This window comes from Idiotropiscis lumnitzeri, chromosome 1, assembly GCF_059441095.1.
Source record: "Idiotropiscis lumnitzeri isolate Australia: NSW breed Sydney's pygmy pipehorse chromosome 1, RoL_Ilum_1.0, whole genome shotgun sequence".
Lineage (NCBI taxonomy): Eukaryota > Metazoa > Chordata > Actinopteri > Syngnathiformes > Syngnathidae > Idiotropiscis > Idiotropiscis lumnitzeri.
The window spans coordinates 45181625-45195286 of NC_142391.1; the positions used below are offsets into that span (position 1 = coordinate 45181625).

General features: G+C 40.5%; 1 protein-coding gene across 11 annotated transcripts in view; it reads right to left on the bottom strand.

The window, feature by feature from the left end:
* Window positions 1-10491: 10491 nt before the first annotated feature.
* Window positions 10492-13662, bottom strand: part of pdzd2 (PDZ domain containing 2) — a 144678-nt gene continuing 141507 nt past the window's right edge. For 6 of the 11 annotated variants that reach the window (XM_088302936.1, XM_088302953.1, XM_088302977.1 and 3 more), the window contains 3 exons: window positions 12574-12844; window positions 11053-11190; window positions 10492-10916 (listed from right to left, as the gene is read on the bottom strand). In XM_088302936.1, the coding sequence (XP_088159062.1) occupies window positions 10750-10916; window positions 11053-11190; window positions 12574-12844 (576 nt within the window). In that variant the 3' untranslated portion in view covers window positions 10492-10749. The remainder of the gene's footprint in view (window positions 10917-11052; window positions 11191-12573; window positions 12845-13662) is intronic. The other 5 variants (XM_088303030.1, XM_088302969.1, XM_088303021.1 and 2 more) reach the window with 3 other exon arrangements.

The window sequence follows — 13662 nt, forward strand, 5'->3', positions numbered from 1 at the left end:
TTCACGCCTAGGTAGTAGGTAATAAGGGTGTATTAGTTAAATCATCCACTTGAATCCCTTATTTTGCTTACTAGTAAATTGTTCTGTGCAATACAAGAAGCAACTGGACCGTGCTTGTGTGTATGCGTGCGTGTGTGCATGTGTGTGTGTCTTATCATTTATGAAATTGCAGCGCTGATTATGCAGACTTCATCTGTTTCCTTGTATGATATTTCGCGATCAAAGATGGCCCACCTGCTGCGCGTTTATCAGAATCAGAATCAGAAATCCCTTTATTGTCATTGTACTCAAGTGTGCAACGAGATTAGAGAGCTCCCCTCTCCAGTGCAATACAACAATAATAAAATATATAAATTAGATAAATAAGAGAATAGTTAGTGCAATGGAAAATAATACTGAATAGGGTATGCAGGGATTATGGGCATGGGAATTTCTCTGGTTACAAACTCAATATGAGTCAATGGTGAAAGCTTTCTAGATTTGTACCATTTTACACTGCTGGGATTTCTTTTTACTTTTTAAACAGTTTTATTTGATACTCCGTCCACTGAACGGCCTTTGCTGGGACATGATTTATAAGATTGTATCGACAATCGCCAGTTGGCAGCTAAACATCTTTACAAGTCTCAAGAAACTTTGTTCATCATCCTCAACAGTGACACTGGTGTATCTCAAAGGAAGCATTACATTCTGGCTGGGGGGGCGGGTGCAGTACCATCCCCATCCCAGAATCCTCACATTCTAAAGTCACGTGACACGCAGCCAAAGCAAAAGCTGCAAACGTCTTCCAGACCATTAAAACGTGTATTTTCATGTGTATGCAAATGTGACGTGGCAAAAGTGCAATTATGCTTCATGTAGTTTCATGTCTGATGATATTCTTCAATTTATATTGTCTAGATTAAGGAGGGACGGCACGGTGGCCGACTGGTTAGCACGATGGCCTCACAGTGAGAGACACCATCGGTCTTGGGTTCAATCCCGGCTCCGGCCATCCTGTTTGGAGTTTGCATGTTCTCCCCGTGCCTGCGTGGGTTTCCTCCGGGTACTCCGGTTTCCTCCCACATTCCAAAAACATGCATGGCAGGTCAATTGGACACTCTAAAATTGCCCCTAGGTATGAGTGTGAGCGCGGATGGTTGTTTGTCTCTGTGTGCCCTGCAATTGGCTGGCAACCAGTTCAGGGTGTCCCCGCCTACTGCCCGAAGATAGCTGGGATAGGCTCCAGCACCTCCCGCGACCCTAGTGAGGAGAAGCGGTACTGAAGATGGATAGATTAAGTAGCAGAAGAGTTACAGTGTTGCATTACATACAGTGTGTTATTTTCTTCAGAATCATCTTTGGTTGATTGGTGGAACATTTGTTAGGTAAGTTTTATTATATGCAAAGTATGTTAAAATATATAACCAAAGATGTGGCCATTATTATAACTCTCCATTTTTTAAATCTTACTTATTTGACTGGGTAGGTTGTCCCTCTCTGGCCTCCCACATGCAACTGCAGGAATATTTTTTTGTTGCCACAAGTTGCTTCATTTTCATTGTGAGAATTTTTTGGGCCTCGTTTACAGGGGGGTTGAAAGATTGTATTATGTTAATAGTATCAGCTTTAGCATTTACGTGACAGAATTTCAATCATTAATATGAGCAGGTTCATAATTGCTACAGGTGTTAAGAATTTATTAAACAAAGAGCTTTTACCGAATTAAACTAGAAGTACCGTGCACAGTAATGACACGTGATTGTGTTAACTGGTTATATTATTTCTTACATATAATATTCATATATTAATTCGATTAAAGGTTTTTAATTACGTACACTTCTTGAATTGCACTCCACAATGGCAACACACACACACATATTCAGTTTGCACATAACTGAAGACAGCACTTCATAGACGCAACAATTATAGGTAAAGCACATTGGCCACAGAGAGCGTAGCAATACAGACACAACGAATTGGGGTCACTAGGACGCCGTTCCAAAAACACATTGTAAAACTACTCCAATTTAAGATCTTAGCACATAGGCAATTGAACACAATATTGTAGATGGGGAACCGGCCTCGGGATAAGCCATGGAACCAGACAGGAATCAACCGTCCAGACGATAATCCACCATGGGACGACCTGCCTTTGCATGTGGACCCGTGCGATGGGAGGGAGCGAGGAAGACTGATTTCAACCTACATTACCTTCGGCGGAGAAACTTGGCTAGAAAAATCATACATATGTGAGGGTCGGCCTTGTAGAAAGTGTGATTTTTCCGACTGCACTCATTAGGGTGCAGGTCCTCGTGAGATAGATATCTGACTTGTACTATTTGCCTGAACTCCAGAGAATTTAAGAAATTATCAGAACAAAACTTGGATCAGTTGTTGAGTCTCTATTTGACATCGTCTTCCTTGAATATAAAAACAAACATGCATTGATTTCGTTAATTCAGGGTTTATTCCCTAGTATTTTGTTTTTATTTGGTAACAAATTCCAACCAGGTTAAAAGTTTGTTTTTCATATCTTGCTAACATTTATTTCTGGTACACAAGACTCAACACATATTTACTTAGAAATTAAAAAACATCTAAAGTCCAGGATAAAGTTTTTTTTTTCATTTTCAATTATTGTTCAAATTCTTCCCATGGCAACTAAGGAGCATTGTTAGTCCGTTCATATACAAGTCTGTGGCCACACTACACTTACATTTCCATCTGTCATATGTAATACTGTATCTACTTAGAGTTTTTGTTTGTCAGCAATAAAGGTCAAACTGCAAAAAACAACGGGGATGGGAATGTTTGGCACGAGGTGTTTTGAATATGCATGACAGAAGACATTGGATTTCTCATTGTATCACAGAGTTTTACAGAAAATGCCAGACTTGCTAGTATTAAAGGGGTTTCGTTAGACATGGAGCCGCATGTCCAACATTTTAGAAAGAATTGTTAACACTATCTCGTGCTAAATTCATCCATTTTTAATTGCTTTTATTTTTTCTTTTACTTCCCTCTACAACATATTACAAATTAGCATTGTGTACTGTGTGTGCGTGCGAGCGTGTGCTTAAAAAGTTATTAACAGCTAAGAGTCAAAAACAAACTCAAACTCTGCATACAGCTCTGCAAAATTGAAGAGGCCTCTGTTGAGTCAAGTGACATCAACCCGCCATACAACATTTCTATTAATTCAGAAAATACCTTGCGTCCTATGATGGTCCTATGCCCCTCAATCCACCTGTTCTACAAGATGTGACGACTATAACTGGCCACTGTACTGACATATTGAATGATATGATTACAGTATTCTCTGAAGATGCAATCTTGAACAAATCACTCAATATGAAATGCAGAAAATAGAGAAGAAGGAGGCGTTGGTTCTTGAGTTCTGAGAGATGCCACCAGCTTCTGGAAGGAATTCTATGATCGATGCACCTTTGGTACATCAATTTAAGTGCCTTTTATTCGTCATGATTTTCCTGCAGAAAAATGGAAACAAGTTGGGAAAATTATTTCAAACGGTTATCAACATTGTTACACTTTCCCAAACAAACTTGCATTTCCTTTCCTCAAGCAGGTGCTTTTCAATTGCGTCTACAGTGATTTAAAAGCCCACTTTCTGTGGGCAGCCAGGAGCGTGAAGTTTTGACGGATGCAATGAAGTACTTTTCAGAAGTGGACCTCGATGATCATGTGGAAGTTCTTGACCGCTATGGGTGTAGATGGATCATCTCTGCTGAAACCTTTCTCACAATACTGCAGGAAATAGCGCATAAAGAGCTTGTCCAAAAGCCCATGTTTGTAATTGACTGCTGGAGAGAGGTTACTCTTCATCATGTCTTCATTAGTCCTGAAGCACTGAACAAGTTGTGCTCTGACTTGTAACCTACTTCAAAAAATGTCTGCCAATTGCTGAAATTTGCAACTGATATAACACCAAAGCAGAAGGAAGATGTAAATCTTCTTAAAAAGTTCATCAGAGATTTGTGTGAATTTAAGCTTCATAAATTCCTCAGGTTTGGATCTGATCTTGTTGTAACTGACAGAACTTTTGTGGCATTGCAGGAAATGACTGAGTTTATCAGAAGGCTGGTGGGACACGCACGTGGAAAGGTTTTGCTTATTGCTGACAGCTATGAAAATTTCACAGATTTACAATCAAAATTCAATGCCTTTCTTGAAAGCAATGTCTGGGTGATGGACACTGTTTAGCTGTTTTTATACTGTTTTGTTTTCCGTCAAAGGTTGCATCAACTCTATATGGCTTAGATACATTGTTCAATGATTTTATAGGTTTATAGAAACAAACTTTGCATTTGTTCACTGTTTTTATAATTACATAAAACAGCTTGCATTTGGTGTTATATTGCACTTCATTTATATACAGTTCTATTTGGTGTTATATTCCCAAGGCCCAAGAAGTTGTGCATAATAATTGGATGGTTTTTTTCAGCAGCTGCCTTTTTGTATTGTATGCATTATTAGATCCATACTTCTATTATGAAGAGTAATATTTTATTACATTCAATAAATTCATTCTTCATTCTGTTTTTCTGTCTATAATTATATTTATATTGTTGTGTGCAAATGTTGAAATAATATTGTGCATATTCTTTTAAGACACAAAAAAAGATGCATACAAGTTATACATTAATATTGCATGAATAATTATGCAATCAATTTCAGCCATTTTCAATCAAAATGCAACATCCTTGTCTTGTTAGTAAATGAAAAGAAATAACTGGATAAGGTAAGTACAATAAAAAAAATAAAATTTACAATTTGGGTGCAATGCTATGTTCTGGACACTTGGGGTCAATAGTGGATAGAGAGGTCTAGAAGTCAAGGTTTAGGTTTAAGAGTATAACATGAGAGACTAAAAAGAGAGTACTGCAAAAAAAAATCTATACACACCGCTATATCGGAAAATATTTCACTCATTTCAGATGGCAAAGCGCATATGATTATAGGAATTTGTCACAAACTGCTGCTGTAACACTGCAAATTTCCCCATTGTGGGACTATTCAGGACATCCTTATCTTTATCTTTACACTAACGGATAGCACGGTGGTTGACTGGATAACATATCCACCTCACAGTGCAGTGGTGCATGATTCAAATCCGACCCCGGCCTTCCTGTTTGGAGTTTGTATTTCCTTCCCATGCCTGTGTGGGTTTCTTTCTTTCTGTCTGGTGAGTAAATAATGTCTAAATTGTCCTTTGGAGTGATTGTGAGTGTGAATGGTTGTTTTTCTGTGTGATCTGAGATTGGTTGGCGACCAACTCAGGGTTTACCAAGCCTACTGCCTGACAACAGCTGAGATAGGCTCCAGCACGCCCGCCACCCTTGTGAGGATAAGTGGCTCAGATAATGGATGGATGGATCTAAGAATTCAAGTGAAATATTAAAGAGACAATTGATTGACGTTAGCATTGGCACTTATATAATGAGTTTGCAAGTAAAAATTACATCAGTACTAAAATTCCCCCCTCTGAAAGACTCTGCAGTGATTTAAGGGCTTTTTTTGTGATGAGATTTACGACAAATTGGCATACCCCTTGGAGCTCGGCTTGTTATTTTTTCCAGTCTCAGCTGGCTGTCTCTTAGGCAAGTTAGGTATTATTGCTTGCTTTGTCAGTTCTGTTGTCTAAAATGGCGACTGAGTGCCACCAAAATTAAAATGCACACTACTACTTTTGTCCACTTCAACCTGTGAAAAAAAAGACATGAGCACAGCCAAATTAGCTCCTTAATGTCCAGCCTGCGGCTCCAGGTCGCGGATGGCTTTTGCCTCTCGAGCAGTCACATACTTTCATGTCCAACACTGCTGACAGTCGCCAGCTTCACCGTGTGAGTGAATGGGCGTCGATTTCAGGCAAAGACCGCATTGAATCTGGGAGGTGGTGTTCTTGAACAGTCCGCATCGCTGAGCAACATGTGCTTTTAGCGGGGGCCGCTTCGGGAGTGTCCAATGTCAGATAGCGAGCTTCACAAGCACACCCACGGACAACCACTGTTGTCGTGCCTTGATGAAAAGTCGGACTTTAAAAACATAGCACACCCACGCACGTCCGTAGTGAGGATATGCAGTGCAGGAATGGATGGATAGACAGACTTTTAATTCAGAGCACAAAAGTTTCAGCGAGAGTGCCAACTATTTTCTGTGCCTCTGTCTGTACGGATCCTCGCTGGACATCCGCCGATGTGTGAATCTGTTTTTATAAAATAACTTGCAACCACCTTTGGGTCACTGTTGGTGGAATAGGCCTCCGCCCATCAAACATACCGGCTTAACCCATCAATACAGCCAGTGATGCCAATCCCATTGGGTTTTAATTTGTCAAAGCCATTAATGTGCCAAAGTGCTTAGCTTTTCTAGACTTGAACATACATCACACAGTCAACGGATACATCATCATCAACCCACACACATCCATAAGTTATCAGTTGTCAGAATATTACATGAACGCACCACATTAATCACAGACGCAGTGGACAGAACATAGGAGGAAAAACAGAACACGCACTAAACATGTGCCAGTATCCACGGTGGGCAATAAACAAAGGTGCAGGTCAGGTCAAAAACTAAAATAACAACGCAAAAATACAAAAACACACGAAAAACAAATGCAACGCCATATATGAAATTCCGTGCAAATCCTGCAAAAAAACATACATCGGGGAGACAGGAAGGAATTTTAGCACAAGAAAAAAAGAACACAAGGAGTGCGAGATAGAGACAGCAAACAAGAGCAATAAAAGAACAAGTACCAAAGGAACACTATCACCGACCACTGTAAAAGTGAAAACCACATCATGGACTGGGAGAACGCCAGGGTCAACCGCACCGAAGAAAACAATTTCAGCTCTGGATCTGGGGGGCCATTGAGATCAAAAAGCGATGCACGAAAACCATCAACAGGGACGAGGGAGCCTTCATCCCCCCGACCACCTGGAGCAGCATCTTGGAGGGGTGAACGGACAGTGTAAAAAATGACAGGCAAGTCCCGCCCTGGAAGATCAGCTGATAAAGACGTGTTACAAGACACCATCAAGTGACAGTCTGAAGAGGGAGAAAATATCAGGTCACAAAACAATATTTTCTGCTATAAACGAAACAGTTAAAACATAGATAACAATAAAAAGACAAAAGGAACTTAATACAACTGAAACGGCCTTGGAGTCTTATAAATGTAGCAGAAAGGAAGCTTCAACTCGTGGCTCTCTGTTCTCGGACGCAAGCCGACGCTGAAAGAAAATACGCCCAGCTGGTCTACCTGTGATTCTCTTCTGTGATTTCATCAAATAGTTACTGATGGTGTAGTGGTACATCCGCCTGAGTTGTGTACGGGCAGTGTGGGATCGGTCCCCACTCGGTGACAGTGTCGATATCTGACCTGTGACTGGCTGGCGACCTGTTTGGGGTGTGGTGCGACTTTCGCCCATAGTCAGCTAGGATAGGCCACAGCACTCTTCCGCGACCCCCCACAGGATAAGCGGAGTGGATAAGACGTTATCACATAGCGACATATCTCTGATATTTTCCAGAAAACTGATTTGCAACACACACTGAAATGCCTGTTGTCTGGCACTATGAGACCTCACATACATAAGCAATATATTTTATAATATATTTAAAATATATATCATAATATATTTCAGCTTTATCAATACAAACTTATAATGTGCTTATGCCACGCTAACGAATACAACTATAATTTAGCAAAATTGCGTTTAAGTCAAATGAAAACCACAAAAAGCTGTATTGTTCATTTCTTTAAAACAAATGTACCTCCACTCAATATGTGCACATTCCCGCAGGACAGGGCTGTAATTTTTCTGGGGTATGTACTTTGACACAACACCGGCTCTGGCTGTACCACCCCATGATGCTAAGGTCGCTCTCATCAGCAGAGAGACGGCTCCAACTGAGGTCCTCGTACAGGTGGACCCCAAGGACCACTTCCACTGCTGCTTCTCCGATGCGCTGGAGGAGGAGGGGGCATCTTTATTTCCCGAGGTCCACCACCATCATCCCTTGTCTACTTTAAATTGATACTTTCTTTGCACCGGTGTTCTACCTCTCTGTATTCCCCACCGCCTAACAGTATTTTTATTGAACTTCTACAATTTGGAATGCAAAACAAAGCAACGAAGTGAATGAAACCTGAAAGTGTCATGTTCAAATTCAGCGTAAATCCAAATTACACACATCTGGGTATAGGCCAAATATGAAGAGTTTTGGTTCTTGCGCTAATCTAATTGAGATGATCTTCTAAATCTTTGATACAATATTTTTCCATGCGGCAGTGAAAATTGTCACACTTTAAACGTAAATGAACAACCGCCGCGTTTAAAGTATAAATTACACCCCCCAAGTCACAAATACAAGGGCAACAAAGCACAGTCTCGATCAGCGCGTCATTTCGGCACTTGCATAAATTGCAAAAGGATCGCCCGATTTTGAGACGGCAATTGAGGGTGCGCACCGCGTACAACACCATAAGGTAACGAAAATAAATAGGTCTTTGACCAGTTGGCTGTACACCAGGTCAAATGTTGCGCGAGTCCAGGGAGCAAGTGGCATTCGCCTGTCAAATAAAGAGCTGTCAAGTGTGCCACGCACCAGATGAAACTAATCGCAATCACCTGAGCCTCCGCCCATAACCCGACATTTAAAGGGACCGTTTGGTCAAATAAGCCCAAACGCAACAGGTACGGTATATACTGACGCATAACTGCATGAAACCATATTGCACAGTAAAACTAGAGCACATTTTCTGTCCTTACTTTACTGATGACTTGCGCTGAATGGAATAACTCACGGATAGAGTCCGGACAGCAGCTGCTGAGAGCGAGCCTCCCAATGAACATTAGGCACGGGTACTTGGACTTAATATTTGCTCGTGCTGCGGCTGCTGGTTGTGGTGGTGGACGGCTCCTCCACCCGCGGGTCATTCTCCAGCACCGGTGAAACTGCGACTGGATGCCTTCGCGCATCACCCGCTTCCCCCTAGGCCTGCATGCTCTCCAGCCAGCGCAAGATGCGTCGCCATGAAGCCCAACGCAAAACAAAAATCCTCCTCACTCTGTGTGGAAATACTGAGTTTTCATGTTCCCATATCGTTTTTATACTTTATTATTTGTTTTAGAGTAGACAGAACAAAATGGAAACTGATAATTTTGCTAGTTAGCGCTCTTGTATGTGCATGCGTGGTGAGGCATGCAACAGGTCTATGACTGACTGCTCTGCATGCGATCGACCAACATCCCCTTTGCAAACACCTGGTCAATCGCGATTGACGCAACGGACAACCCTGCACTAGGTATAGAACATTAATTTGATTGTTTTGGGAAAGAATTGACGTTGTGATTTTTTGTTATTTTACATTGTCCGTAGCTGAGAATCTCTACGTGTATCCCAAGCTAAGGCAAGATAGCTGACTGTCGGAACTGTTAACTAGCACCCTTGGAGAGCGGAATCAGGTACGGTAGTGTATAAAATGTTAAATAAATTAAAAATGTAAATTATTAGTTGGATGGGAAATTGAAATGGTGTAATTTTATTCATTTGTATTTCTTCATTCCTTTGTATTGAGTTGATTGGCGCTGTAAGAGCCAGTTCTTATTGTGCTATATTGTATTTTATGTTAGGAATTTACAAAGATTCATGTTTAGTGCTAAAAGGTAAACTATGGGATTTAGAATTTACTGTGTTGTAAATAATGTTGTAGTTAATTTGATTATTCTGTTTTTTTATTGACTGCGCATGCGCATGCAGCGAGATCAGCCCTGTGCAAACAGCTTTTGACCGTTCCTGTAGCGTTCTCATAGTTCCAGTAGATGTTATCCATTCGTTGTACTGAACGACATTGTTCACTGTACTGGGTTGTGAAACTTTTAATACAAGACGACGAAAGAGTTCCTTTGGGAACTCTTTCGTCTTACTTGAATGAAAGTGAAAGCTGTGGATAAAATGATGTGCCGCCACGGACGAGTCAGAACAACCTTCCACTGCCCACACTGATTAACGAAGCTTACGAGAAAAGTGAATTTCTGCCGTTACAGGAGCGTTGTGTATACATGATTGATATGTGAATTATTTGTGAAACTACTATTACAATTTGCGTTTTTCTGTTGTTCTGTAGTTTTCACTGTGCAGAATGCTGAACATTCTTCTTCAGAGATAACATATTATCGACACCCGTTTGAAACTCTCTGCGTCCTGATTCGAAATCCAGGGGGCCGCTACACAAAGCACAATACCGCTGTAAAAAAAATCTGCGAAGCAGCGATAGGTGAAGCGTGATATAGCGAGGGATTACTGTACTTAGAGAGGACTGCATTGACTATTGACATGTGAGAGTGAGCGCTCCTTCTTTCAATAGGATCTCTGTCAGGACTGTGTTTAGCTCGGGCACGGCCATAAGACATAAGAGATAGTTATTCATTAATAAGTTAAACTCTAGAAGGAAAAACAATCTTCAGTTAAAAAAAGGCCATTTCAATCACTTTATTTGCAAATCACATTTATGATCAATATTAAATATAATTGTAAACAAACCTTGATACACCTCTCACAAGGTACATTACAAACATCAGGTAATAACAATATGTAATAGAATTACACATCAACAGATGTTTGTAAAATATCATTTGTGAGATTTGAGAAAACACCATCAGCTCTACTACTTTGTTTTGTAGCACTTAATTCCTTGCTTGAGAGTGGCTTAACATAACTTTCTCCTACTAAGAATTACAGCCGTGCATCAAGCTTGCGGATAACAAGGTGATTGGGCCCTTCTTTAGTTGATTTAATAATTTTCCAGGCATCATGATGCATGAGACCTTCCAGGGACAATCCATTTATTGACAAGACCTCATCACCAATCTCCAGTAACCCAGACAGCTCAGCAGCACCTCCTGTTGTGGAGGGGCACAGAAAATCACTAGAAAGCATTATTTGCCAATTATATTTCCCTAAATCAACTTTCAGCTTCCAATAAACACCCTCTGCCCTCCAGAAAAACAAAGAAAACAAAATGAAGCAAATCATCACCTTTAAAGATGCGTTTTACAGTTAGGGGCTTGTCTCCTGTACTTGATGATTTCCCCCCATCCAGGCTGAAACCCAAGCCAGCAGTCGTCTTGTGAAGCTCAACCTTTAAAACCCCACGTGGACCTAGATTTTCAGGGACTAATAAGACATGTTGACTTACAGAAATTTGTACAGTAAAAGTTAAAGTATAAGAACCAGTTCAAGGACAGTAAAACCCCTCATCATGGGTTCCCGTTTCGCATTCCCAGTATTTCTTTTTTATTTTTTTTATTTTTTGGTCAGTCATTAATTTTGTACATTTGTCGCCATTTTACAGCGTTGGTTTGAGTTTAAATGCCGTTATCGACTGATTCAGCCACTGATTGGCTTTTGTGTGGCCTTTGCGCGCTGTTCGCCATGCTGATCACTTCAGCATTTTCCCATGCTGTATGTAATGTAACCTTAGCGGAGAGGCATCCTGACATGTTGTGCACTGCATTTCCAAAACAGCATCAATGGAGCCACCTAGTTACACAGAAGAAGAAACACAGCCAGCTAGCAACTGCCCATCGCCAGGTTCGTAACGACAAAACAGGAAGTCAAAGAAGAGCTGTGACCAGGATGGCCAAGTGGTCTAAGGCGCCGCGTTCAGGACCCAGTCTCCCCAGGAGACCTGGGTTCGAATCTCGAATTTCCCCATTGTGGGACTAATAAAGGGAATATTATTATGTTTATGCGCAGCTGTACTAAATGCTCATCTAGGTGTCATGTATGTCATGTCAGTATGTCAATTTCTTTACAAAGGAGACACCTTTATTTCAGCACTTAAATGAGAATGCACTGTGTAACGGCGGCTTCATAATCATCGTCGTCATTTTGGCTGGTGTAAATACACAATTTTTTTTAGATTTGACAATGTTTTTGTTTTTATTTATTAACCTTGCTATATAGAGCAACCTCCAGAAGTGTTTAAACGGCAAGATCAATTCCTTTGTATTTGTAGTCTACTGAACACAATTGGGTGTGAGATCAAGAGATTAATTTAAAACTTACTGCCCTCTTCTACGTGAGTCGGCCTAATCATTTTTTGCTTGCTTCATTTTGAATGAAATGCATATTGGCTTTTCGTCAAGCTTCATTAAGTTTTTCTTGAACCTGTTCCAAATTTGATGTTGATGAGAAAAACTTTTTGCGACCATTAAAACTTTTTGTGCATGGCTGGCAAATGTCTTTCTACCCTTTTGTAACCCTTAACAAAACCCTAGCGAAAAAAGTTTGCTAAGACTTCGCCGCTCAGTGAAAGACCACCTATAAAAAAATGTTGTGTGCCGTAAAAGCTATAATAAAATGTACTTCTCTGGCCAAATTTTGTCTTACTAGGGGGGTGCTCGGGAACGTAACCCACATGATGGAGGGAGATTTACTGTAATCTTGACGCACAACATATTGCCGTATTTTTGAATCAAGAAATGACACAATTTTTGCTCCTCTGTCTGTCAGTAGTTTCACTATTGTTACAATTCACGAAAATCAGGGTTCTACCTCTACTTGTCTCCAAAGACATCTTGGTGGCAGATAACCTCATCTGCGACTGGCTGGCTGAGTCAAGGGTTTCAGTGGTATTCTTTTCACTGACCATGCGTCGGCAAATAACTACGAAGGCTTGCTTGGATTGTTTAGCTTGATGGAGGCAAGAAACAGCCTCTCCATGTGTTTTACCATCCAGACTCGTGCCATTTATAGATACAATTCTGTCACCTCTCAGAATTGTGCCCTCGAGGCTTGCTGCGCCTTTGCTGAAGACTCGATGAACCTGGTGACACACAAAGATACAATTTCCCACCATCAGAGCTAAAACTGGATAATAAATAAATACCTCATTCAACCGCGTGCTTACTGAGACCGGGGTATTTTGAAATCTCTTTAACTTGGTGAATATTACCTGCATTACAGTGGACTCACATGGATTCACCAATTCTCCAGGGGGGGCAGTCACCATTTTTCATGGAAAACGCCTATTAAATGTTAGCGCTACTTATTCAATAATTTTCTTTGGTTAAAAAAAGAGATTTTTTCCCCTAATGCATTTATAATTAGTGTCAATTATATGTTGCTCTTCGCAGTCCTGGTTCATATCCTCCAACAAATGCCACGCTGAATTTTGAATCAACAAATTATTCATAGTACCTGAATGTTTAAGGACATGTTGAAAAATTTTGACAGTATACAGGTGACAATGTCCTCTTTGATATTGATGATTTTAGTCATCTTGTTTTAAATTGCTGGCATCGGCCGGAGTCCTTGTACCTCCAAAATCAGGGGACACCAAAAATGTTACATGTGTACAAACTCCAATATTGCAAAGAAACAAAATGAGCAAACCATTTTTAACAATTTAAATTGGTCAATAATTAAAAAAATAATACCCACAACTGTGGACTTACAAATAGTAAATATCTGTGAAAAATGATTCAATTGCGCATATTGTGACATTGGAGGGTTCAGCACGAAGCCAGTGAAATAGATTTTGATCATTCTTGCTTTGACAATATTCCCAGAAAGTTTGATGATGAAGAATTTCGTGAATTGGAACTGACGGTCATTTACCAAGATCATGCACTGTTTTGAATT